This window comes from Cotesia typhae, unplaced genomic scaffold (assembly GCF_013202065.1).
Source record: "Cotesia typhae breed Kobodo isofemale line unplaced genomic scaffold, CoteBio_Ctyphae contig_56, whole genome shotgun sequence".
Classification (NCBI taxonomy): Eukaryota; Metazoa; Arthropoda; class Insecta; order Hymenoptera; family Braconidae; genus Cotesia; species Cotesia typhae.
This window is the reverse complement of record NW_027423760.1, coordinates 543,486-570,946: the sequence shown is the minus strand read 5'-3', so window position 1 is coordinate 570,946 and position 27,461 is coordinate 543,486. Positions and strand designations below refer to the sequence as shown.

General features: G+C 34.0%; 2 protein-coding genes across 7 annotated transcripts in view; one reads left to right on the top strand and one right to left on the bottom strand.

Annotated features, from left to right (window-relative positions):
- The window catches only part of LOC141532127 (uncharacterized), a 99,052-nt gene extending 71,646 nt beyond the window's left edge, over positions 1-27,406 (top strand). For 2 of the 3 annotated variants that reach the window (XM_074250324.1, XM_074250325.1), the window contains 7 exons: positions 15,291-15,405; positions 24,061-24,267; positions 24,359-24,713; positions 25,263-25,463; positions 25,552-25,888; positions 26,434-26,703; positions 26,804-27,406. In XM_074250324.1, coding sequence (XP_074106425.1) covers positions 15,291-15,405; positions 24,061-24,267; positions 24,359-24,713; positions 25,263-25,463; positions 25,552-25,888; positions 26,434-26,703; positions 26,804-26,877 — 1,559 coding nt within the window. In that variant the 3' untranslated portion in view covers positions 26,878-27,406. Of the gene's footprint in view, positions 1-15,290; positions 15,406-21,845; positions 22,060-23,574; positions 23,754-24,060; positions 24,268-24,358; positions 24,714-25,262; positions 25,464-25,551; positions 25,889-26,433; positions 26,704-26,803 lie in introns of those variants that run through there. The other variant, XM_074250326.1, reaches the window with a different exon arrangement.
- Positions 18,401-24,026, bottom strand: LOC141532126 (uncharacterized). 4 transcript variants are annotated; one of them, XM_074250321.1, is made up of 10 exons: positions 23,358-24,026; positions 23,167-23,281; positions 21,769-21,820; positions 21,047-21,286; positions 20,597-20,948; positions 20,316-20,519; positions 19,823-20,156; positions 19,451-19,732; positions 19,042-19,380; positions 18,401-18,672 (listed from the first exon to the last, which is right to left on the bottom strand). In XM_074250321.1, the coding sequence occupies exons 2-10, from the start codon at positions 23,207-23,209 to the stop codon at positions 18,485-18,487; spliced, it is 2,034 nt and encodes a 677-aa protein (XP_074106422.1). In that variant the 5' UTR covers positions 23,210-23,281; positions 23,358-24,026; the 3' UTR covers positions 18,401-18,484. The 4 variants fall into 4 exon arrangements, with proteins under 4 accessions (XP_074106422.1, XP_074106421.1, XP_074106423.1 ...); XM_074250320.1 differs by lacking the exon at positions 21,769-21,820 and having other exon boundaries at positions 23,358-24,025; XM_074250322.1 differs by lacking the exon at positions 21,769-21,820 and having other exon boundaries at positions 23,176-24,026.
- Positions 27,407-27,461: the final 55 nt, after the last annotated feature.

Below are 27,461 nucleotides of genomic sequence, written 5' to 3'. Positions count from 1 at the left end.
AGTCGAATCCTTTGCGATACCTACCACTGTTCAATTCACTGTCTTTATCTATTACCACAAACCCATATTTATTCCAACATGCCGAGCATAAATCTCTGAATGAGTTGTACGACATGTCTGTATTGACATGATCATTATAAATATGCTTCAGATTCATTTCATCTTGACGGAATAGCACGAGAAAGTTTGCATTATCTCTAATCAGATGCTTCGGTATTCGTGTATAAGTTTGACAGAGATAAAAGCTGTCTACATCCTTGTGTCGACCCATGCAGAAAAAAGCCTTGATGTGATCTTGTTTTTCACAAGCAACATCATCAAATATCATCAGGGAGTTAGGTTTAGCATCTTCAGGCTTGATTACAGCTTCATGTTCACTGAATGTGAAGAATCCAATACCATCAATCTGTTTAAGCAGCGTCTCCAGGAACTGATACTTTGGTTGGTTAAGAGACTTTGAGTAAAGATATATATTCTCAAACCTCAAACCGTTTGGATGTACAATAAGGGATAGTAGAGCGTTGGTCTTTCCACAGTTTGATGGTCCGCAAAACACTGCACGGATACTGTTGGGAAGTAAAGCACCGTGTCGTTTGAGTTTCGCACCGGTTCCTTGAACAATTTGATCAAAATTGATAACTGGCAACTGAGCTCTTGGTTTGCTATCCATGACTGCTGATTGTATTCTGAGCTCAAGAGGTATATATACCGGCTTATATAGATAAGCGAGTCAGTCTTTCATGTGACATGTCTGAGAGCAGACGTGGTGAAGGTTTATTCAACAACATAATCAATAAGCTTCCACTTGAACTTCACATACCAGGATATCAGTATTGTGGTCCGGGAACAAAGTTAGCTAAGAGGTTAGCTCGAGGTGATCCAGGCATAAATCCTCTGGACGCTGCGTGTAAGGAACATGATATAGCTTACTCGAAAAATCGTGAAAATTTAGAAGCCCGTCACGAGGCTGATAAAATCCTTGCTGAGAAAGCGTGGCAACGATTTCAAGCAAGAGACGCTGCTATTGGTGAAAAAGCTGCTGCTTGGAGTGTGAATAAAATCATGAAGTTGAAAAGACGTTTCGGTATGGGTCTTAAAAAAGAAAAACCTATTACAAAGCGTAAGACAATTAAAAGAAAAACAATGAAGCGTAAGACAGTCAAAAGAAAGACAACCAAGAAGAAGGATGTTGCTCTGAGACAGATTGTTGATGAAGCTAAAAAGTCCATGCAGCCTGGTGGAGATCCAGTTAAAACAGCTCTTGGAGGTGCCCGCAAAGCTGTCAAGAAAGTTGGTGGGAAGAAAAACGTTCGATTGCCTCGTATTCTACCAGTTCCATCAAAGATTCGTGGAGTACTTCCATTCTTGATTCCCCTGTTTGCAGGGTTATCAGCGGTTGGTGCTCTAACAGGTGGAGCTGCAGGTGTTGCAAAAGCTGTGAACGATGCCAGCGCAGCCAAAAATCAATTAGCTGAAAAGAAACGTCACAACTTGAAGATGGAGGAAATAGCTGTAGGTAGAGGATTATACCTCAAACCTTACCGCAGTGGTATGGGACTTTATCTGAAACCATACCCAGAAGGAGCTTGCTGCAAGAAGTCAAAAAACCAGTAGAGCTACCACATCGAGCACTGACTAACATCGACTTATTAAAGTATGCCAAGCTGCTTAAAATTCCAAATTTTCGAGGAGTTTTTATGAGAAATGACTTACCAAAATCTGGACCAAAGACAAACGAATCAGCAATAATAAATTTAGATGATAAACTTGGACTTGGAACTCACTGGGTTGCATACAAGAAGAATCATAATCAAGTAATTTACTTTGACAGTTTTGGTAATCTACAACCTCCACAAGACTTGATGAAATATCTCGATGTAGGTAGCGTAAAGTACAATCATAAAAGATATCAAGACTTTGATACAATCATATGTGGACATTTGTGCTTAAAATTCCTGGCTGGACAACTATAAATTGAAGTGAGTCGGGACAACAAGCGTCAGTCATGGCAGAGTCATTCACCTTGACACTATCCGGAAACTCCTCCATACTGGAGGCAAATTATTTTCCGCCGATTGAGCTATCACCAACAAAAATTATGTACTTGGACTCGTTAAGCTCCTGACATTTAATTCAATACCAAATATTGATGTTGGTGCTTATAAATTTTATGTGTCATCAAAAAGATCCAAAAGAAGTACAATCAAGAGATTTCAAGAAATAACTATACCAACAGGGAGTTATGAAATTAAAGATATTGAAACTTATATAAACAAGACATTACCTGAACTAAGTTTCACTTTAAAAGCAAACAACAATGAGTTGAGAAGTGAAATAAGATGTGATCAATATATAAATTTGAGCCTGAAGATTCCATTGGATCATTACTTGAATTTACCAACCGCGTGCTTGAACCTAACACAGCACATAAATCTGATTTACCAGTCAAATTATTGAAAATCAATGCTCTGAGAGTCGAGTGCAATATAACTACTGGATCGTACATCAATGGTGAGAAGAATCACACAATCCATGAATTTTTCCCGAGGGTTCCAGCAGGATATAAGATAGTGGAAGTGCCAACAAACATCATTTACCTACCAGTCGCCGTACGAGCAATACACAACTTGAGGCTCCGCATTGTTGATCAGGACGGGAGAATAGCAAATTTCCGTGGCGAGACTATAACGATAAGACTGCATATAAAAAGTCTGTAATGGGTATCGTATATGAGACAAAGACTGGTAACGGGTATAAAAGGATTGCAGGATGTCCAAAGATTATCAGTCATCATCGAGCTCTGAAAGTGTTGACACGTTAAAACGCAGAGTTCCTAAAAAGTCTAGGACTAAAATTACGTGGAAAATTCACAAGATAAAAATAAATTTTTGTTGTCTAGCTTGTGTGATACCATGGCGGAAATCTTAGATATAAAAAAATCAATTATTTTCGATGAGTCTATTGCACACTGTGAAGCTCATTCACACTTACCATATGCATCATCAACATTCAACAACAGTGATGAAATCAGGATTGCTGTTCAACATCAAGATCTGTGCTTGCTCCCAAGCAAAAGCACATTACATTTTTATGGAAGAATGAGGAAAGCTGATGGTACTGCTGTAAGTGCTACTACGAAGATGGTCAACATGACTGTTTGTCATATGTTTGAAGAGATACGTTATGAACTCAATGGTGTAGAAATCGATAGATGTAAGAATGTTGGTATCACCAGTGTTATGAAAGGATACGCTTCTCTGAGTCCGGAACAACAAAATATTCTGGAAAATGCTGGTTGGATTGTTAATGAAGATGACAACAAGCTGACTGATAATAGCGGTTACTTTGATGTCTCAGTACCGCTGAGTTTCATTCTTGGATTTGCTGAAGATTATCAACGAATTATCGTGAATGCCAAGCATGAATTGATACTGATCAGATCAAATACTGATCAAAATGCTTATGTTGTTACCGTTGAGAATGAAAATGTTTCAATTACGATTCAAAAAATTGAGTGGATTGTACCATACATAACAATGTCTGACAAGCAAAAAATCGAGGTGTTGAATTACATAACCTCCGATCCAGCTATTCCAATCAGTTTCCGGACTTGGGAATTGTATGAGTATCCACTGCTACCAGCTACCAACAAGCATATTTGGGTAATCAAAACGACAAATCAGCTTGAGAAACCTCGTTTTGTTATCCTTGGATTCCAAACAGCAAGAAAGAATCAATCGAATCAAAATGCAAGCGAGTTTGATCACTGCAGCATAAGAGACATTAAGCTGTTCTTGAACTCTCAGAGTTATCCATATGGAAATTTGAACCTCAACATTGTGCATAATCAGTATGCCTTGATGTTTGATATGTACACAAATTTTCAAAGTGCTTACTATGGGAAAGAAGCTGAACCGCTATTGGCTAAGAAAAATTTCTAAGTACAGCACCTCTGTATATAATTGACTGTTCCAAGCAGAACGAGTCAATCAAGTCTGGACCTGTGGATATACGTCTGGAGTTTGAATCGTCAGCACAGTTTCCAAATCAAACTGCTGCTTACTGCTTAATAATTCACGACCGAATAGTTGAGTACAATCCCATCAGCAGCACTGTGAGAAAACTTACTTAATGGTACAGTTTGACCCCAAGCCCACCATACATTACATGTATGTGTGGGACTTTGCATCCAGACAAGCGAGGAAAGGTCCATGGGAACAAGCAGCAAGAGACGGAGAACGATTTCGCCGACGAATACAAGAATTAAATAAAATTATTGATCCTATACTAATCTAAAAACTTATTGTGATTAAAAATAATCAATAAACTTAATGTACTTAAAAATAGCAAATAAAGAAAAAACTTTTTTGTAATTTTGCGTTTTTAACTATAAACCTTACTAGAATAAGTATAAAAAATTATTTAGTATAAAAGTTAAGTATAAAACAATTATTTAGAATAAAAGTTAAGTGCACATATCAAAACACAATTCTCTCACAATTTCTGTAATTGATTTCCCAGAGTGATTAATAAGCTGGAATTTATTATAATTGGCCCCAATGTAGTGTCGATTTAAAGTATTGCATAAGATTAAAAATTTCATTTTAAATATCATATCAGGATTGTTGAGATATTTCTGGTTGGTGGTAGCAAGGAAGAACGTTGAAAAGTGGTTTTCCAGATCGATTTCAACGTTGAGTCCATGATCTGTCATAACCGTTCTAATCCCAGTTAGCTTGTAAGTTTTTCCCACCTCAAGTTCACACATCCTCTTGAACATCAACGGGCTTGGAGTTTTATCTTCAACTTTGACACGCTTGAAAGTTGTTGATCTCTCAATTTCATGCATTGTATCGGTAACAGGATGTTTACGGTACGGTGCCATGATTGAGATTTCTTCAGCAGATTTCAAGTAGCAGATTCCAGCACGAGGTAGCAGATTTCAACAGCTGGTAGCAGGCTTCAGAAAACAGTTTCAGAACAGCAGATTTCAAAAGCTTGAAATTTTCTAACACACAACACTATGGTACTTCACTCGTACTTCACTTCGATGAAGTATGCTCGCGGCGCGCTGCTTTTATAGCAAGGTAATGACGTCATCTACTGCGCAGTTGGAAAAATTCTAGAATAGTATGACTCATAATCTAAAAATAGAAACTGCGCAGTTATGATAGATGACGCACAAGAAGTTTAACATAACCTGAAATCATAAGTTAAATGGTGGGAAAGCATAAACATAACCTGTAAAATGAGTTAAATGGCGGGAAAGCATAAACATAACCTGTAAAAATGAGATGACGTCATCTACTACCCAACAGAAATAGAACAAAGAAAAACTGCACAGCTACGAGACCTTGAACCGGTTCAAACCTGTCTGATGACATCATCTACTACGCAGTTTAAAACTCTACGACGTAGTTTGAATAACCAATCAAATTATTAATTAACCAATAAGATTATCGAGTGGTGGGGGTAAAATCCAGAGATCGGGTTATAAAAAGGTTGAATTGATTGTAAGAGTCATCATTCAGTCACTCTTCGTTGTCAAGAGCAGTAAAAATGGAGATCATTCTAGACGTTCAAGGATTCAGAGGAGCTGATAATCGCTTCATTGTTAAGGAGTTGGCCTCAATAACAATTCAACATGATATTGATAATATTGAAGAGTTGTCATACACACTATTTCAACCACCATATCACTGGAAGGTGCTACCTACCAACTATCAACGTCTGAATACCTGGCTGATCCGAAATTATCATGGAATCGGTTGGAATGCTGGAACAACTTCATATTACAAGCTCAAAGAAGTTCTCAATTATTTAACTTGTAATAAAAAAATTATTTATGTCAAAGGTATCGAGAAAAAGTTATGGGTTCAAAATTTAATTGATTGTAATAATAAAATTGTAATCGATCTCGATAATTTCAAATGTCCCTCTCTAAAAAGTATGAAAATTTGTAACAATCATTTTTGTAATTATCATGATCGTTTATCTGATTTATGTGCCTTGGAAAATGTAAAAAATTTAAAAGATTGGTTTGTAAGCACTCAATAAATCTAAAATAAATGAATTATAATTGTTATTATTATTTCATCCTAACACATTTAATTCAGAATAGAATTAATTATTGTTAGTTATTAAATTCAAATAATTTTTCAACACTACTACTGATATTAATACTTATCAACAGATGGCGTAATGGTTTTTGATTTTTTAATTATGATAATCAATAATCAGTTTTTGTTTTCTAAAATTTTATAATTAATATTTGTTTAAATTAAAAGTCATGCATTATTTTATATAACCATTTAAAAATAAAAACTGAGTATTGATTTTCAAAATATATAGAAGATTTTTGGATTTGACGATACAGAGCACATCAACCCCATATTAGTTTATCAAATAATACATAACTTTTAATTTAAATAAATATTAATAATATTAATAACAAAATATTATAAACTAATAATAATTATTTATCTTTTATTTAAATTAAAAGTCATGTATTATTCTATATATGTATATATAACTAGAAAATTTTTTTAATATTTATGAATTGACAGCTTTCACGCTCTAAGAATAAACTGATAGTAGATGGCTCTAGTAAAAGAAGCGCGAAATTCAAACTATCATTATGATAAGTAACTTAAAAAATTATGATTAAGTATAACTTATTGAATTTGAATTATAAATATTAATCTTAAATTAAAAATGTGAGGAATTATAAATAAAAATAATGAATTATTTATATTGAAATCCAATATTTTATTGATTAAATAATTCCACTGGTCATTTTTACATCAAGACTAGAATTAATAAATTCAAATTTATTATATTTTCCACCATGGAAACGTAGAAACAGATAGTTTGAATCTATTAATTCATTCAAACTGTTCAGGAAGTTATCATCTTTTAAATGTTGAATAGTTCTAGATGGTAGATAAATGTTAAATTCATCGTTTAGATTGGCAACAATCCTAGTCCCATACTGAGTTGTAATAGCTTTGATATCATTAATCTTATATTCTCGATTAAACTCCAAATGAATCATTTTTTTAACAGGAAGAATCCCAGTAAGACAATTAACCTCATTTATCTTGGTAAAATCCATGATTGATAGCTGTAAAAATTTTTAATTAATTAAATGATTCTTCATTCAATTCATATTTTAATTAGACAGTAAATGAATACTTACAATTAGTAATACTGATAGGCAGAAGATGTATATCACCAATACTTCACTACTGTCTGTCGACAACTGGTACTTCACTGGAGACGTGTACTTCGTTTTTATGAAGTACGCTCTCAGCGAGCTGCTTATATAGGTAGAAAATACTCCGTAGTTACCCCCACTCCTCTACCTCGAAACCGGTTTGATGACGTCATCTACTGCGCAGTAAGAAAATTCTAGAACAGAATGAGTCATCTACTGTGCAGTTAGAAAATTCTAGAACAGAATGAGTCATCTGGTTCGTGGAAATTTCCCCCACCCCTTTCACAAAACAAGTCTAAACCTGTCTGATAACGTCATCTACTACGCAGTTAGAAATAGCACAAAGAAAACTACGCAGTTACGCGACCTTGAACAGGTTCAAACCTATCTGATGACGTCATCTACTACGCAGGAGAACAAAGAAAACTGCGTATGACCTTGAACAGGCTTAAACCTAAGGTTGACAAAAACCTCACCAGATGGTGTATCTTCTCGCATGTACTCGTCATATATGCAGTTTGAATATATTAATCTTTTCGGAATATAAACAATGAAATGCACCTGTGATCTAAGCAACTATAGTTGATGGTTAGATCACAGGTGCATTTATTAACAAAATGGTGAATTCACAATTCAAAATGGCGGATAGCGGTCACCAGATGGCGGATTTCAGATAGCAAATTCAAAATGGCGGATTCAGAATGGCGGATTTCAGATAGCAGCCACCAGATGGCGGAAATCTGATTCAAAATGGCGGATAGCAGCCACCAGATGGCGGATTCAAAATGGCGGATTCAAATGACGGATTCACAATTCAAAATGGCGGATAAATTTTAAAAATTTTTAAATCGGAATAGTGTTTTGGTCCTCTTGAGTGATTTGACGCCCTCCACACACTCAGCATAGCCTGTTACCTTTCTAAAATTCAAAAAAAATATTAGTCGATAATTAAGGAATTCAAATTAAACCAATTAATTTAAATAAATATACAAATTAAAAATTCATTATTTTATCACACATGTGCGTAATAGCATTCTTGACTATATAAAATATAAATAAGATAGAATTGAATATGAAATATACAGATATAAAAAAATTTGTAAAAGAATAAAAGTGTTTGTTAAAGATAAATAACTCTTTTGTTCAATTTCAATAAACTTTACAAAGAATAATTTTTTTATTTGAGTTAACCGCAGTAACGACGCCATATTGAAATTTTCCTTAAAACACGTGGCCGCATCACTAAAGTTTTTTTTTTGCAATATTAAAATTAATAAACATAAATTTTGTAGTTTATGAAATAATAATTTAAGTAAATAAAATATTTAAAAGGATCAAATTCGAAGTGTTAACAATAAACGAATCTTTTTATTGATTAAATTTAAATAAAATTTAACAAGAATGATTTTTTTTATTTCAAACAACGTGACTAAAATAATCCTCAATATTAAAAGTGATGAATAATTTATTATTTTCAATATCTAACGTAAATTAATTAAATATATAATTTATAATACTTACGTAAAATTACCCCCAAATACAATTCGGTCAAACTCTTCATTGCTTGTAACGGACATTTTTAATTAATTTTTATTTTTTCACAATTATTGAACCTCAAATCTAAGAACGTGCGTTTGCGTCGACGTCTCAAGCAGAAAGGACGCTACATCTCTCAAGCAAAAAGACGCTACTTAGAGAATTGGTAAATTAGGTCTACCACCCAAATTCCGATTGGAAAAGCAACCTATGGAACATATCTCAATCACCATGCCTACCAAATACCCGAATTTTTAATATAAAGTTTAATCGTTTATGCACAATCAAATTTTTTTGCACAACAAACTATCGAATTTTTAGATTATTAGTAATTCGGGAAATAAGAAACAAAATTATTGAGATATGTCCCATAGGTTGATTTTCCAATTGAAAATCTGTCCGATAGACGTCGTCCCTCGCACGCTTTAATTATTATTAACGACTAAAAAATTATGCCCTTATAGCACATACAAATGTTGTATATTATTATTATTATTATTATTATTTAATATTATAGCGTATCAATATATATCATCATCGAATATATATTTTTATGATTAATAGATATAACTAATCATAAATTTTTATTAGGATATTAGGATTTAAATCACGCGCTTTAATTTCGACCAATAAGGAATCGGGGATCATATTTTTTCGATATTTCGATATATTTCGATACTAACCAACTTCAACTCAGTCATGAATTTTATGTTATAGGAAAAGTGTGGAAAGTTTAGTTTGTTTTGGCAGTCCGGTGGACTTATAATTTTAAGCTTAGTTTTAGGACAGGTGTGGGAGACCGTTTGTCAGAAAAAGCCCGTCTAGTCATCGTATCGTCGTTTGGGAAGGTTCGTTTGTAAATATCGTTTACCTCGCAGTTATTCTCCGCTTCGTAGATAATAAGTTAATTATAGTGTGTGTGAGTGAGCGCTGAAATTGTTAAATTTGTTATTTTATTGTTAATAAATATCGATATATTGTTAATTAAGTATTTATTCTTTAACAGCACTTTCCTTCACTCTCTCTACCCTAAGAATAAGATTTCTCAGCTCTGGACCGGTTCCAGGAACCGTCATTAAAAATCCTGGTGGCGCCCTGATAATTATATTGTTTGTTAGTTTCTATTTTTTTTAGTTAATTTTATTTATAAAATTGATTAGGGGTCAACCTGAGCAGGTAAAACTGTTACAACGTTTACTGCGTTGTACGTTTTAAGAACTTTTATTCGATGTTATTTTATGAAATAAAACAGTTATACGTGAATCAATTCTTTCGGTATTCGGAATTAATTATAACTTATCAATTAATAAAATTTTATAACAATTAACACCACAAGGTCCTTGAGGAGTCCTCGGAAATAAACCCTCTTGAGGTACTCTCAACGAAACTAGCGAATAAATAATTTCTATTAATCAACTACTGAGTTATAAATGTTAATTATTGAAAAAAGTTAATTACTAGATTAAAATGAGAAGTAGTTGAATAAGCCGAGTACATGACCCCGCGGTAGGGATGGGCGATATATATCGATGTTTCGACTATCGATGTTTTTTTGGAGAAACATCGATGTTTTTGGTAGATATTTTTTTTGGTCGAAACATCGATGGTCGATGGAATAATTTGAACTATCGACATCGTTGAGTGATTTACCTACAGAGGGTATACCCCCCAAAAGTATATAATTTTTTTGTATATACGAAAAAACAAAAAACAGCGTTTAAAAATTCTTAAATTCTTTTTACATTTTAATTGTTATTGTCTGACTTATATAAGTTCACACAAACTAATAATTGTTAATCTTTTAAAATAACAATTGATAGTAACATTAAAGGTTAATCGACATATTACATTAAAGGTTAATTGGAGCGATGAATAACGAGGATTTCGTTGGTAAGCACTGGTATAACCTTTCATTTTTATTTGTTAAAAAATGTTTTAACATTATTGAAAAAAAAAACGCAATTAAATAAGATAAAAGCCCCAGTAGCTACTCAGGAGCCAGTGCCTGCTCACTCCATGTATTTGTGTATCTATATTTGTGAATATATATTTGTGAATAATAATAATAATAATAATAATAATAATAATAATAATAATAATAATAATAATAATAATAATAATAATAATAATAATAATAATAATAATAATAATAATAATAATAATAATAATAATAATAATAATAATAATAATAATAATAATAATAATAATAATAATAATAATAATAATAATAATAATTCCGAGGCTCAAATGCCTCGGAATCAATCGCCAAACAGTGGGATGCATACAACGTACGATGCAGCTCTGGCGAACGCGTTTTCACATAGGAAGTGGAAATGCATTGCACGTAACCGGAACTGTTCAGTACAAGAGAGGCGTCTTTCAGGGAGATTCTCTGAGCCCTCTGTTGTTTTGCATCTCACTGCTGCCAATATCTGTTGCCCTCCGACAAACTCGTGGGTACTCTGCGGGGCTACCGAGTGATCGAGTATACTCGATCACTCACCAACTGTTTATGGATGATCTAAAGATATACAGTGCCAACAAAGATCATCTACAAACGGCCATCAACATCGTAGCAGAGTACACACGAGATGTCGGAATGTCTTTGGGTTGGACAAGTGTGCGGTCGTACACCTGGCGAAGGGTAAGTGCTCTGATACGGGTGGAGATGTCGAATTAGTGGATGGGAGCGTCTTAAGAGAATTAGACGCCGGAGAGTTGTACAGATATCTAGGGATTGAAGAGCGGCAAATGCATGCCGTCTCTGAAGTCCGAACAACTCTTCGCAGTGAGTATGTTAGGAGACTCCGGAAGATCTGGTCATCAGAACTTTCCGGCAAGAACAAAGTCTCAGCTACTAACATGCTCGCTGTCCCGGTCCTACTTTACTCTTTTGGGATCCTGAAATGGCCTCGAAATGAGTTGAAAGATCTCGACATCAAAACCCGTAAAGTCATCAATATGAATCAGAGCATGCACCCTAATTCATCAGTCGCCAGGATGTACCTCTCCCGGAACATCGGAGGGAGAGGATTGCAGAGCTTGGAGCGGCTTCACGATCGTTTGGTTCTGGGTTTAACATACGAGGTTGCCAATTTCACAGCAGACGAGGACGACTTCCTGATGCAATTTGTTCATAGTCATGAAAATGCGCGGAAGGGGTCGTTCTTGTATAAGGCAGCAATCTACGCGGCAAATACCTTAGGTCTCGGAGAAATAAACGCTCTCATTGAACTCCCGAAAAAGGAGTTCAAGAGCGTCGTCAGGATAGCCGAGGAAAAAAACTCCTCGGTGAACACATGGACAAGTCCATGCACAGCGTGTATTTCAAACACGTCCGTGACCATGGCTTGTCCACCCAGCTGACATTCTCCTTCTTGAAGTCAGCTGGCCTGATGTCCGAGACCGAAGGGTTTATATTTGCCTGCCAAGATGGTGTTATCAACACTCTCGAATACCGTAGCAAGGTGCTCCAGGCGCAGCTTCCGGACACGTCCTGTCGGACGTGTAAACAACATCCGGAGACGCTGATGCACCTTTTGTCGGCATGTCCTGTGCTGGCAAGAGGTGCCTACATACAGCGTCACAATGCTGCCCTGCGAGTACTCTATTATCATCTCAGATATAGCTGCGGTATCGATGAGACACCAGTGTTGCCTTATCTGCCAGGAGATATTCCGCAGGTTGTTGAGAATGACAGTTCCAAAATTTATTGGAACATACCATTCGCAACAACCCGGCGGATTGACCACAACAAACCTGATATTGTGCTCTTTGACAAGGCTACTCGTGACATTTATGTCATTGAGTTTTCGGCCCCAGCCGAATACAATATCTCGGCCAAAGAAGAGCACAAACACCAGATATATCAGGATCTCCTGTTTGAAATTGGCAAACTGTACCCAGGTTACCGTGTCAAGCTCGTCGTTTTGGTTGTCGGCGTCCTTGGAGGGATGAAACAGTCTTTTGTGTCTTCACTTCCGAAGATACCGGCTTGCAGTTCAGCAGCCGTGTCTCTAGCAGTGCGGATGCAAAAGGCTGTCATTTAGGATCACTGCGTCTACTTAGGCAAATGAATTTGGCCTGCTGCACTCACTAACCGCCTTGTTGTGTGGAGTGGTGCAGCAGTAATGGATGGCGCTCAGGCTGGGCCCTCGGAGAGTCGGACTCCGGGAAAACCCCCTGAGCAATTAATAACAAATAATAATAATAATAATAATAATAATAATAATAATAATAATAATAATAATAATAATAATAATAATAATAATAATAATAATAATAATAATAATAATAATAATAATAATAATAATAATAATAATAATAATAATAATAATAATAATAATAATAATAATAATAATAATAATAATAATAATAATAATAATAATAATAATAATAATAATAATAATAATAATAATAATAATAATAATAATAATAATAATAATAATAATAATAATAATAATAATAATAATAATAATAATAATAATAATAATAATAATAATAAATAATAATAATAATAATAATAATAATAATAATAATAATAATAATAATAATAATAATAATAATAATAATAATAATAATAATAATAATAATAATAATAATAATAATAATAATAATAATAATAATAATAATAATAATAATAATAATAATAATAATAATAATAATAATAATAATAATAATAATAATAATAATAATAATAATGTCTTTTGGGTTGGACAAGTGTGCGGTCGTACACCTGGCGAAGGGTAAGTGCTCTGATACGGGTGGAGATGTCGAGTTAGTAGATGGGAGTGGCTTAAGACAATTAGACGCCGGGGAGTTGTATAGATATCTAGGAATGGAAGAGCACCGCATGCATGCGGTCTCTGTCCGAACAACTCTCCAGAGCGAGTATGTTAGGAGACTCCGGAAAATTTGGTCCTCCGAACTTTCCGGCAAAAACAAAGTCTCAGCTACTAACATGCTAGCTGTCCCAGTCTTACTATACTCTTTCGGTGTCCTGAAATGGGCCCGAAAGGATTTACGAGATCTCGACATCAAAACCCGTAAGATCATTAATATGAATCGGAGCATGCACCCCAATTCATCAGTCGCCAGATTATACCTCTCCCGGTCCATCGGTGGGAGAGGTTTGCAGAGTTTGGAGCGGCTTCACGACCGTTTGGTCCTGGGTTTAACACACGATGTTGTCAATTTCACTGCAGACGAGGATGACTTTCTTATGCAAATTGTACATAAACATGAAAATGCGCATAAGGGGTCATTCTTGTATAAGGCAGCAATATATGCGGCAAGAACCCTTGGTCTTGGAGAAATAAACGCTCTTATGGAACTCCGCAAGGAGGAATTTAAGAGCGTCATCAGGAACGCCGAGGAAAAACTACTCCTTGGCGAACTGATGGACAAGTCCATGCACAGCGTGTTCTTTAAACACGTGCGTGATCATGGCTTGTCCATGCAGCTGACGTTTTCCTTCTTAAAGTCAGCGGGCCTGATGTCCGAGACTGAAGGGTTCATATTTGCCTGCCAAGATGGTGTCATTAACACTCTTGAGTACCGTAGCAAGGTGCTCCAGGTGCAGCTTCCGGACACGTCCTGTAGGAGGTGTAGACAACATCCGGAGACGCTTATGCACCTTTTGTCGGCATGTCCAGTGCTGGCGAGAGGTGCATATATCCAGCGTCACAATGCTGCCCTGAGAGTACTGTACTACTATCTTCGTCATTGCTACGGTATTGACGTGACACCAGTGCTGCCTTATTTGCCAGGAGATATTCCCAGGTTGTTGAGAATGACAGTTGCAAAATTTATTGGAACATGCCATTTGCAACAACCCGGCGGATAGATCACAACAAACCTGATATTGTGCTCTTCGACAAGGCCACTCGTGACATTTATGTCATTGAGTTCTCGGCCCCGGCTGAATACAACATCTCAGCCAAAGAAGAGCACAAAAGACAAATATATCAGGATCTCCTGTTTGAAATTGGCAAACTTTACCCAGGTTACCGTGTCAAGCTTGTCGTCCTGATTGTTGGCGTCCTAGGAGGGATGAAACAGTCTTTTGTATCCTCACTTGCCAAAGTTCCAGCTTGCTCATCAAAAGCTGAGTTCTTGGCAGTTAGGATGCAGAAGGCTGTTTTACTTGGTTATCTCCGTCTCTTAAGGGAAATGACTTTGGCCTGCTGTGATCACTAACCGCCTTGTTGTGCAGAGTGGTCCAGCAGTAACGGATGGAGCTCAGGCTGGGCCCTCGGAGAATCGGACTCCGGGGATAACCCCCCTCAGCATTTAATAACAAAATAATAATAATAATAATAATAATAATAATTGTAATAATCATTGTAATGCCTAATTAAAAATTTTAATCGAATGTTATTAAAAGACAATATAATTCAATTATCTTTTGATCAAATGGAATTTACTTCAATCACAAAACAATTGAAATTTTATTGTTAATAAGATTCGATAAAAGTTTTTACTTAATGATGTATAAATACGTTAGTCTAATAATTTTTAATATCTTTTATATTTTTAGGTAACCTTAAAAAGGCCTACGAATTCGTAAAAGAAATGGTTGACACAGGAAAAATATTCATTCATCCAGATAATTTAATTGAATCCATTTGGAGATCCATCGATGATGTAGATTAGTATGTATATTTAACAATACGTTAAGAATATTTTCTTATTTTTTTGTGTTAGTGTTGTGTTGTGTTTGTATCTAATCATCATTTTCCTATTCTCTTTTCCTAGTGATCTTTTTGCGTGTCCACCTGAATCTTACTCTAATAGTGAAGCTGAAGATTCTTCATCTAAAACACCATGTTCCTCTGAGAAATCAAGATAAGATCCTAATCATAAATTAACCCAACCTATTGATTCCGAAATGACTACCTTATCCAACATGTACTCGTTATTTAAAAATTCTGAACAAGATTCTCAAAAATCACATACTAATACCAATATCTGTGGTGAATGTTTCACTTTGCTTTAATACATTTTACGTTATTATTGAATATTGATTAAAAATTAATTTTTCGTTGTTTATTCTTTCCTAGCTAATGATTTATCGACTTTTAATTCTGGTAATTTAACAACGTATGTCATCTTTTTATTTCTACTTAATGATGCAAATTTTATTATCATTTCCTCCCATGCATGAAATATATATATATATATATATATATATATATATATATATATATATATATATATATTGTGACATGGGAAATTTTTCCCACTAAAATTTCATATTAGAGTTTATTTTTTTTTTTCTTAAGTAGTAATTAGTCTAGAATGTTGGCCAAGCTGATGAAATGCGGAGATTCGACGCGCCTGTGTCGCCCCAAGTGGTTTCCGATCAGAATGCGAAGCTCGAGGTAAAGAAAGCCGAACCGCGTCAAAACTAAATCAAATTTAGTGTGGATGGATGGCATCCATTGGATGCGTCCGGAAAATTTACTATGTAAACTAAGAGTGTGTGTGAGAGAGAGAGCGAATGATAAAAGCGGGTGCCATAACTTAGTCCTAATTCATACTTTTAATAATGTGATGTTTTCATCAAAATCGTGTTTATGAAACGTCTGAATTCATGAATGTGAGACTTTACTAATGTGAGGTTTTAAAAAAAATTGGTTTAATAAATGTGATATTTTCAAAACGTATACTTTGAAAAATGTGATGTTTTCAATATGTAGACTTTAATAAACGTGAGACTTTTAAAATGTGAGGTTTATGAAAAAAACGGTTTAATAAATGTGACGTTTCAATATCGTGAGATTTTGCTAATGTGAGGTTTCATAAACGTGAGGTTTTAAACAAAAATCGAGCGGCAATATCGATTGAAGATGGAAACAATTTCAGTTGATATAGTAGATTTCATGTGATAAGAACTAAAAATTTTTCAAATTGACTTCCGGGCGGCAAATCACGCAGTCCAGTATGTTAATTGTTAAATTAATTTTTCAATTAAAAAAAAATCTATGGATGCATATTAACATTAAAGTAATTATACTTATCGAATAAACTGTAAAGGTCTAATGAAATTAATTATTAACAAGTAAAAAAATAAAAACTTATTTAAAAATAAAAATAAAAACCCAATTTGCAAAATCAATTTATAACAAAATAATATCAATAATTATTTAGGATACACAATATCAAAGTAGCTATTCATTTATCTATTTGTTTATTTATTTATTTAGTTATATATTTATTTATGTATTTATTTATTTTTTTTTTTATATGTAACTAAAAATATATATTAGGGGTACCCGTTACCTGGAGCTGGACTGGGCCCGAGACATGAGACTTGGCATGTGATGCTCATGAACCATCTGGGGGACAGCCACCATCTGGGGACAGCCATCATCTGGGGGACAGCAGATGCCGGCTGAATGTGAAAGGACTTTCAATTATACCGGCCTCTTGTCGACTATCCGGAGGAACCCGTTTTCCAAGATGACTATTCGATGGATCTCCAAGTTCCTCTAAGACAAACAGTCAGAAACGAGTACGCAGCCACCTCCGCCGCTGTCGTGAATTTTCGGAATGGAGAACGCGCTATCTTCCGTCAAGAACTGGTCGAACAAAAATAACGTTAGCGCCTCCAAGCTCTGTAAGCAGATCTGTGCGGAAGACCGCGGACCTGGACCGCCCCAGGCAGCTAAAAGTGGTGGCACGCGTTCCCCAATTCCTGCAGAAACTAGAGCCCATGTATCACGACGAGGACTGCTGGAGATTTGAAAGCAAGTCATGGACCATATCAACGAGGACGACCTGGAGAACGAAGACAAATAATACCGAAGCACCCGGTAGCCGGGAGTAAAGTCCAGGTTGGACAGCATGAAGTCCAGACCCGAGCTAAACTCTCGCAAGAGCTTCCCGAACACCGGGTACAGAATTATCGTCAGCAACCTTCAGGCCAACGTCACGTAAGAGGACATTAAAGAGTTGTTTGGAGATGTCGGAGAACTCCTGATCTCGATGTTAGTTCGACCCGGTACCGCAAAAGTCGACCCGGTATACCGCATCTACGTGACCCAGAAAGACGCTACTAAGGTCATGGGGACTTATTAATACTACAACCGGCAGCTTGATGGTCACCCTATGAAGTGTCTTTTGGTCAATTCTTAGTGGAAGAACAATCTAACTGCTCCTGCTGTACGATCTGTTTCTGGATCAAGAAGATCAGGGGAAGTACTAGCAATGTACAACAAAGTCTCAGTGCGGTGCATCGTGCCCTTTACGATGACAACCATAATTAACTTCCCAAACGTAAGTTATTAATATGTTTCTGGAAACCTCCAATCAAGGGTACATTCTTTAAATAAACGTTGTAATAAATTTATTGATTAAAATGATATGCGTTTGATTTAATTAATTTATTTATATTAATTTTAGAACAATGTAAATTCAGACGTAAACGGCGCGTAGTTTGAATTTAAATCGAATTTTTTGTTACCTTTTCTTATTTTTAATAATAAAATAATAAATTATTAATGTTGGAGTATTAAATTCGAAACAATAATAATAATAATAATAATAATAATAATAAAAATAATAATAATAATAATAATAATAAGGATGATGATAATTAGTGTTAAATGCTTAAAAGGGTAGTTATTAATCATTTCTTACAAGTAATTAAAGAGAATGACTTACTTTATAAATAAAGTATTACAAAATTGCATGCATACATGTTAACGTTCAATAAAAATAATAATAGATTCAAATAATCAAATCGATCGACATTACGTCCGCTCTACAGTACGCACATTTGAAAATTTCTCCATATGAAATCACTGCTGCCACGTGATTCGTCTGGCATCCTTGGCATATTATACAATGGCGACAGGGATTGTAGATAACATTTGGCGGCGAATCCTCCTGCCCACATATGAGACACAATTTGGTTACTGAAATCATAGTTAATAATTGGTAAATAAACAGAGCATTTCAACGTTTTATTTGAAAATTTGTTAATCCTTCAGCTTATAAGTACATAAACTTTTTCGTATACGAAATGCAACGTCCAAAATGATTTTAACCCTTTAGTACCCAAGTAATTTGTAGTGTCTCACTGGCACTGAAACAACATCCTTTAAGTTGAATGTTGATACGTGAGTTACATTCTTATAACCTGGGTACTGAAGAGTTACAGTGCGAATAAGATAATAAAAAACACCCATGTGCTGAATTAGAAATAATTAATAAAAATTATTCAAATGTCTGCCAATTTCTGGCATCATTTACATTTAGTATTAATTAAAATAACGTATTCTCACTTTTGTAGTATTGACCACCAGCTGCAAAGCCAAAATCATCGTCATCATCATCAACATCAGCTCTCCCATTGAGTGAAACTTCAGTATCGACTCTAGCGTCTAGTGGAGCAACATCAATGACATCACCAACTAGTGGGACTTCCAATTCAGCATGGACTCCAGCCTCTAGTAAGACTTCATAGGCATTAGCTCCAGCGTCTAGTAGAAGACCATCATCGGCAGCGACTGCGGCGTCTAGTAGGGCATTATCATCGGTATTAAATATTGGAACTTCCAGTTCTTCAAGCAACATCTCCGGTACGCTTGGTTCCAAGGCACGTATTCCATTGACAGTAATACCTGAAAAAAACAATAATAATTAACCATTGGCAGAAATTATTTCAGATTAAAGTGAATGATTTGTACTCACATAATTTGTGATGAATCGGTACCAAGTCTACAACCTGATGATTTTTTTTCAGAGGTGGATTGAGAAAAATAAGATCCGCTACCAAATGTTCGACTGCCGCCCAACCTCGACTCAAAAATTCGAATGAAGTGATTTCTTCATTAATTAACATTGACTGAAGTTTTTTTATTTTCCGAGAATCCACCAACATGCCTACACGTGACGTCCCATTCACAATAGTTTTCTTGGTTTTTAACTTGTCTGAATCCTTGAAACTCCGATTCTGAATGGTGATTGTTGATCCTATAACAAAATTGATACATCGAATTAAACAATACAAATATAAATTTCAATAGCCACCGTATAATACAACGAATCATGAACAATATTTACGTAAAAAATTCCATAAATCAGGATTCCCACCAGCAATGTTTGTTAATCGAGTACAATGGAGCTTTGAACAATTTCCAAGAGCGTCCAGATCATGGTAGAACGATAGATTACTGACACCGACTTTGTTGAGCCACTCTCTTAAATAATACTGCAAAGCAATTTCAAAAGTATTAAAGAGGGGTTCACTAAGATGCTGCACAATAGCACAAAAAGTATCTATAATTTTCTCCGGTGGTAGCAAGGAGAGAATTATGAGTTGAGAAAAAACTCGCACAGCATCTTGATTGTTCGCTCCACGAAGCTGCACAGTGTCGGACACATTCGTGTAAAGCAACTAAAATGAAGAAAAAAAAATGATTATTAAAAATAATACGTCCGTCACATATGTGAAAGTTATAACTCGTACAATTGTAATATTTGCAGTAAAATATTGTACATTTACGTAAATGAAACATGAAAATCGGCATAACAATACTATAAAATGAAAACTTACATTACAGTAAGCGTCGAATGTGCCTCTCAGTCTGGAAGCTCGGTATTGTATGCTTAGGGCCAAGAACATTTCGGCTCCAAAATCAAAATAAACAGTTTGCGGCTGGACGCCCCCCAGAATCCTTGAAATTCCTCCCCTAATAAGCTCACCGTAACTCTCCGATTTAGGATCATTCGTAATAACGGCCCACGCCACTGGAAAAGCCTACAAACAGGATAGAAAATTTAGTAGATAAGTAAAACATTAAGACACTTTTTTTTTTCAGTAGGGTGATTTCTTACGTAATTTTTGTGTGGCACCGTTGCAATTATAACACGAGATCCAATCATTCCTCTGATAGTAATTGGAGCCTCTTCAAGAAACACTGTTTTGTGGAGGGCTTCATGAATCGAAGCAGCAAACTCGACATCGCCGAAGACTATGGCACGGGTCGCAGCTTTACTCTCAATTGATTTAAAGGTCATAAAACCATTATCATAGCATTTTAATTTTTTCCAGTCTGGATCGTTTTCAACCAATTGCATGAATATATTTAGATCACCAGCTAAGTCGGGGAATTTTCGAGAAGCTCTCCACTGTCGCATGCGCGGCACAACAACTGAAAAAGAGTTTGCTTCAGCAGCGTTTGGATACCTAAAACATTAAATTAATACACCATTGCAATGGAAAAATATAACGTAAAAAACAAAACCAAATTTAACGGTGTAAGAAGAATTAAAAATAAATCTTACAAGTCCTTCAAATCGTCGTAAACAACTGAGTATGACAAGTAAGTATGTACGACTGCAGCGTGTAGTTGTTGAAAGAACGCTGCTACCTCTGTAATGTTTTCATTTTGCTCGTGACAGTGTGGGTTCGTTGGATTACCAGAAGCGTTGCCATCCTTGGAAACATATTGAAAATTTCCCATGTCATCGAGAAAGCCTTGAGCGTTGCAATTAAGAGAATTTCGTTTGGAACAGATTAGTAATCTAGGCAGAGAAAAGAATATAAATATTAATAATGTCGACTGCAATATGCATTAAAATAAGTATCATGCTTGAAAACCTGATATTGCATAACAAATAAAATTGATAATTGTGTGTTGTGTATAGTGTTAGCATTACATTAACAAAATAATTTTACACCAAATATAATATAAAAATTTGTTAAGAAAGTAGAGTTGCGTTGGTTACAACTATAACTAAAAAATGAACCAAAATTATATGAATAACAACTAATTAGACATAAACTTCATTGAGGTATTAGGCGATGAATCAATGATTTTGCAGAAAATATCGAGCAGACTATAATAATGGATTAAAAATGCCAAGCAGAGGTAATTAGAGTGTAAACGCAAGAAGGGGAAGAAAAAAGAAAAGAAATATTAATCAAACCTGATAGAAAAGAATAAGTCAGAAATCAACGGATGAAGGCTTGATTATTAAACACAAAATAAATGTTATATACTCACTTATACATGAGGCAATGTATTGCCATTTCGTACGGGACAATATACTGCAAGTCTAGAATGACGAACTGCATTTAAATATTGGATATTGAAAATAGTGCTTAGCCCGTAAGCACTCACATTATGAGCATTTTCCTCACGTAACAATATTCTACCTATAGGATGTCGCTGAAGTGTAAATGACACACTAAAAAACACGTGAGTGCCGAAGGGATAAAAAAACATGTATTAAGAAAATTCAGATAAATTTCTCGCTTGACAGTGACATTCTCGAACATTTCGGAGCTGTACCAGGTACATACTTGATAACTTGGCAAATAAATTTTCATACTATTTCCAACAACCAATTGAAAAAGAAAAGTTATAGTTGAAATTGTGTACAATAAAAATTTTAAATGACTTTTTTCTATATTAATCTTAGAATCTAACAGTAAAAAAAAAACCCTAAAAAAGATTCAATTAAATTTCTCCATCAACTGTCATTTTTCATACATTCCAGAGCTGTACCTAGGACATCCGCAATTATTAGACAAACACTTTTTCGTTCTATTTCTTAAAACTTGTTAAAAAAAAAAAATTATTGTTAAAACTGTAGGCAGTAAAAATTTTGAATAATTTTATTCGAATTTTTTTTCAATATTAATCCTAGAGTTCGGTAGTAAAAAGAGAATAAAAACGTAAAGAAAAAAAAATAAGTTGAATCTCTCTCTCGACAGTCTTCTTTTATCCATTCCGGAGCTGTACTAAGTACACGCGCGATAATTTTATGAATATTTTTTCGTAATATTTCTAAGAACTTATTTAAAAAAATTAAATTTTTGTTAAAACTGTAGGTACTTAAAATTAAAAATAATTTCTTTTCGAATTTTTTCTCAATATTAATTTGACAGTCCAGTAGTAATAAAAAAATAACAACGAAAAAGAAAAAAAACCAGTTGAATCTTTCTCTCGACCGTCTTCTTTTATCCATTCCGGAGCTGTACTAAGTACACGCGCGATAATTTTATGAATATTTTTAAGAACTTATTAAAAAAAATTAAATTTTTGTTGAAACTGTAGGCAGTAAAAATTTCGAACAATTTTGTTTTAATTATATTTTAATATTCATCATAGAGTCCAGTAGTAAAAAGAAAATGAAACGTAAAGAAAAAAAAATAAGTCGAATCTTTCTCTCGACTGTCTTCTTTTATCCATTCCGGAGCTGTACTAAGTACACGCGCGATAATTTTATGAATATTTTTTCGTTATATTTCTGAGAACTTATTAAAAAAAATTAAATTTCTGTTAAAACTGTAGGCAGTAAAAATTTAACACAATTATTTTCGAATTTTTTTTCAATATTTCAGAGCTGTACCAAGTATACGCGCGATTATTTTATGAAGAAATTTAATTTTAACTTACCTGCCGTACCTGGCCGGTCTCCCGTAGCAGTATCCGTAGCCATTGATTGTCCTGTCAGGTCTCGATTGAATTGTTGATTTTCTCCTTAAGGCATCCATTTTTGACGCGGTAATTCCTGACGGGACAAAACAGTTCTTAAAATTGTGTATTACTCTATTACTCGATTTCGATGTAGAGAGTTGCCGACTTACCTCAATGATGATCGTCGAGCGACTGCAAGCGACTGACTGGCGACCAGACGAATCGACGCTTAACTTCGGGCAGCCCGATCGCGGCGCTATCGTCGCTTCTTTTAACCAAAGTTCCTAGAATAGGGTAACTATTCTAGTAACTTTGATTTTAACCTTATTGCACTAGTCACTATACTATCGATCTGTACCGTAAATATTTATATTTTCTTCCATCTAGCATACAGTATTTATACACGTGTATATTATTAAAAATTATCTGCAGTGTCAAGTTAATATTAAATATTACGAAATGCCGCCAAATGCTCTACGACAAGGTACTAAAATGTTAGTAAGACTACCTGACAAAGTCCACGATGAATATTCGTATTATATATACAGTTCAAGCGCTACTGACAGGTATAAACATACATACGTTATTCTTCAATTTTTGTATAATGAAAAGAATATAAATAAGAGCAATTTTGTAAATTTTTATAATAATTCAAGTACTTTTATGTACTTTAATACTTCAATGATTGAAACTCAATTTCTATTTTCAATACTTTCACTCCCATTAAAGTTTGACAGTTTTCTATTCTTAAAGCTAAATATCATTATGTGTTATTATTATTAAGTGTTATTAATCATTAAGAGTACACACTGACAATAGGAAGTTCAAATCGTAAATAATTAATAATCCAGCTCTTATTTTTTGTTCATACAGCTACATCAGATGTCATAGTCGCAGAACGAATGGGTGTCCTGCCATTGGGAAATTGGTTGATGGTATACCAATACTTTCAACGGACCATAACCATGCCAGAAATCCACTGTTAGCGTGTCAGCACGAATTTCAAAAGGCTTTATATAAAGCTGCGACTGATCGACCGCTTCAATCATTAAGATTAGCGTATGATACTCTGTGTCTTCTGTAAGATCTTAAAGTTTCACCATAATCTTATATTATTTGTAGTAATAATAATATATCAAACTTTCTGATCGCATAAAATTTACATTTGCAGACATTCTAAGGCGGCAGTAACATTGACGTGGACTAAGATGCAACTAGTTATGCAGCGATGGCGTTCACAAGTGCTTCCACGGCATCCTTTGCAGCCGATAAATTTATTGGATTATGCAGGATTACTGCAACAGCCAGAATGGCAACATTTCACGTGTTACAACAACAACAACGATAGATTGAGCGTGCAAACTGTTGAGGCTGCTGATACATCATCCATTACTATTATCGGCAATAGAAATTTTTTAGCATTGATAAATCCAACGGAGTTATTTATGGACGCAACATACAAAATAAGACCTAAAAAACCAAAAATTCTGCAGATTTTCATGATCATGGGATTAGTATATAATACGGTAAATATTTAACAAGTTATTCCGATAATTACATTCTTTGGCTGTAGATGAAACGAGTTTTAAAATTAAATTTAGTTGAAAGTTTTGAAATAACTGTTCATAACAATAACTTATTTGAATATTCTTCACCTACCATAAAATTTATCAGTCATATCAAATTTACTTTTTGTATATTATTATGCTCTAAGATAGTTTTGAAATGTCCTGTGCTGAACTATAATTGTAAACTTCTTAACCCTTCAGTACCCACTTTATTTTTTGTGTCTCACTTGTACTGGAGCGACATCCTATCAATTGAATGGTGTTGCGTGAGTTAAATTCTCAACGTGAGTACTGGAAAGTCAAAAATCCAAAATTTTATTCTTCAAGTATTAGATGCTATAAAATTTTATACGGAGGACGTTCGCCATATATTAGTTTATTATTACTATGAATGCGAAATAACAAAATTCAAATAAAATCTTGAATAAAATAATTTCATTATGTTACAGAAGAAGCATAAAATTAATGCAAGTACTATGATTTAAAGAATTATTTTCTGTGTTTCAGGCTGTACCGATATGCTGGATGATCATGACTGCTAAGTCAACATTGGCTTATACAGCAGGATTAACGTACTTCAAGGAAGAACTTGCTCCTCATATTCAACCCGAAGTAATCATGACTGATTTTGAAAGCTCCTTAGAAAATGCGATACGTTCAGTATATCCGCAAGCTAAACATGTTGGTTGTTTTTTTCATTACTGTCAAGTGAGTCAAACGCTTAATTATTCATATTATAAAATTAATTATCTGCTAACAAATTATTCTTTACTATTATAAATATTTATTTGGACAGGCATTGATGAAAAAATTTAAAAAATTCAATTTATTACAACTATGTAAGGAGTGGTTGCCAGGAAAAATTCTTATGCGAAAAGTGATGGCTCTTGCTTTATTGCCTCATCATGATGTAATTCCAGCGTTTGATTGGTTAGAAGCAAACTTACCCGTTGATATTCGCCAAATATTTGCACCGTTTCTAAGGTATTTTCGAAGTCAATGGATAAATCGAGTCCGTCCGATTAAATACAGCGTGTTTAATGGAAAAAATCGAACTAATAACTTTTCCGAAGCAAACAACCGTCGTAATAAACTACGATTTGGAGTACATCCAAATATATGGACATTTACTGGTATGGATACACGATTTTTCAAAAAAAAAATGATTTGGAGCAATAAAAAAAATTATTTTTTTTTACTATCCGAAGGTGCGTTTGTTTATAACTTGAAATAGTTATTTTTTCTCAATGCAAATTGAAAAATATAATTTTGACTAATGTTTTAATCTACACTTTTCGATATAAAAATATAAAATTAAATAAGTATCTTTTCTTTCTATTAATGTAGACCTGCATTTAGTTTTTTTTTAATTAGGACGTATGACAAATTAAAAAGAAAGTAATAAAAAATCACAAAAAAAATGCAGATCTTACATTGTTTTAATCAGAAAATTTTGATTAATATACTGGTCAAAGTTTTATTTCTTACATTTCATCAAGACAAAGGAAACTTTATCGAGTTATAAATAAATGCACTTTTAGATTATTAAAAACAAACAACTTACTTATGTTTATTGCTTTAAATAATTTTTTCCGCTAAGATGTTGGGTTATGAAATTTCAAATTGTCGTTCTTAGACTAAGTTTACACTTATAATTAACTATGTTCTATGGTTTCAGAGAAATTGCGAGATTTGCAAGCTATTACTCACATAGAGGTCTTGTCATTGTTTCGTGGTGAAACAATTACACGAGATTCTCGCAGTAATACACTGAAAAGAGACCAGGACATTGACAACGCTTGGCTTTTATATCAACAAGGTCTACTAAATATACAAAATTTTCTAGCTTATGCTAGTTTTTTTTTGAAGCCGGCTTATTTAAACATCGAACTTGACGACATGGATATTAGAACTGATGATGATGAAGAAGAAATTATCATGTTTGGAGGTAATGCTTAATTGATATTAATTTAAAAAATCAATAGATTTTTAAATTCAAAAACAAAAAACAAAATCAAGTATTGATAATATTCTATTATGATTTACAGCAATTATCCTGCAGCCAGCTGAATACTACCTTGCGATGGACGTCTTCCAAGAAATAGATATCCGTTTCGAATAGTACTTCACCCAGCTAGAGTCTGTATATATATAACGTATGTAATTAAAGTATTTATTAATAATAAAAAATTTAACATAATTATGTATCTTTTGTTTGAATTAATTTATTTAAACCAGAAAAAAATACAGAAACCAGGTATTAATTTAAAAGAAAAAAAAAACGGCCATTCTTTCATTAGTTAACAATTAATTTGTTAATTATTTTAATAATAATCTGCCTCTATTTTTTTATTTTTTTTTTCACTGAAAAATTTATTTAATTATATTAACATACTGGACTGCGTGATTTGCCGCCCGGAAGTCAATTTGAAAAATTTTTAGTTCTTATCACATGAAATCTACTATATCAACTGAAATTGTTTCCATCTTCAATCGATATTGCCGCTCGATTTTTGTTTAAAACCTCACGTTTATGAAACCTCACATTAGCAAAATCTCACGATATTGAAACGTCACATTTATTAAACCGTTTTTTTCATAAACCTCACATTTTAAAAGTCTCACGTTTATTAAAGTCTACATATTGAAAACATCACATTTTTCAAAGTATACGTTTTGAAAACATCACATTTATTAAACCAATTT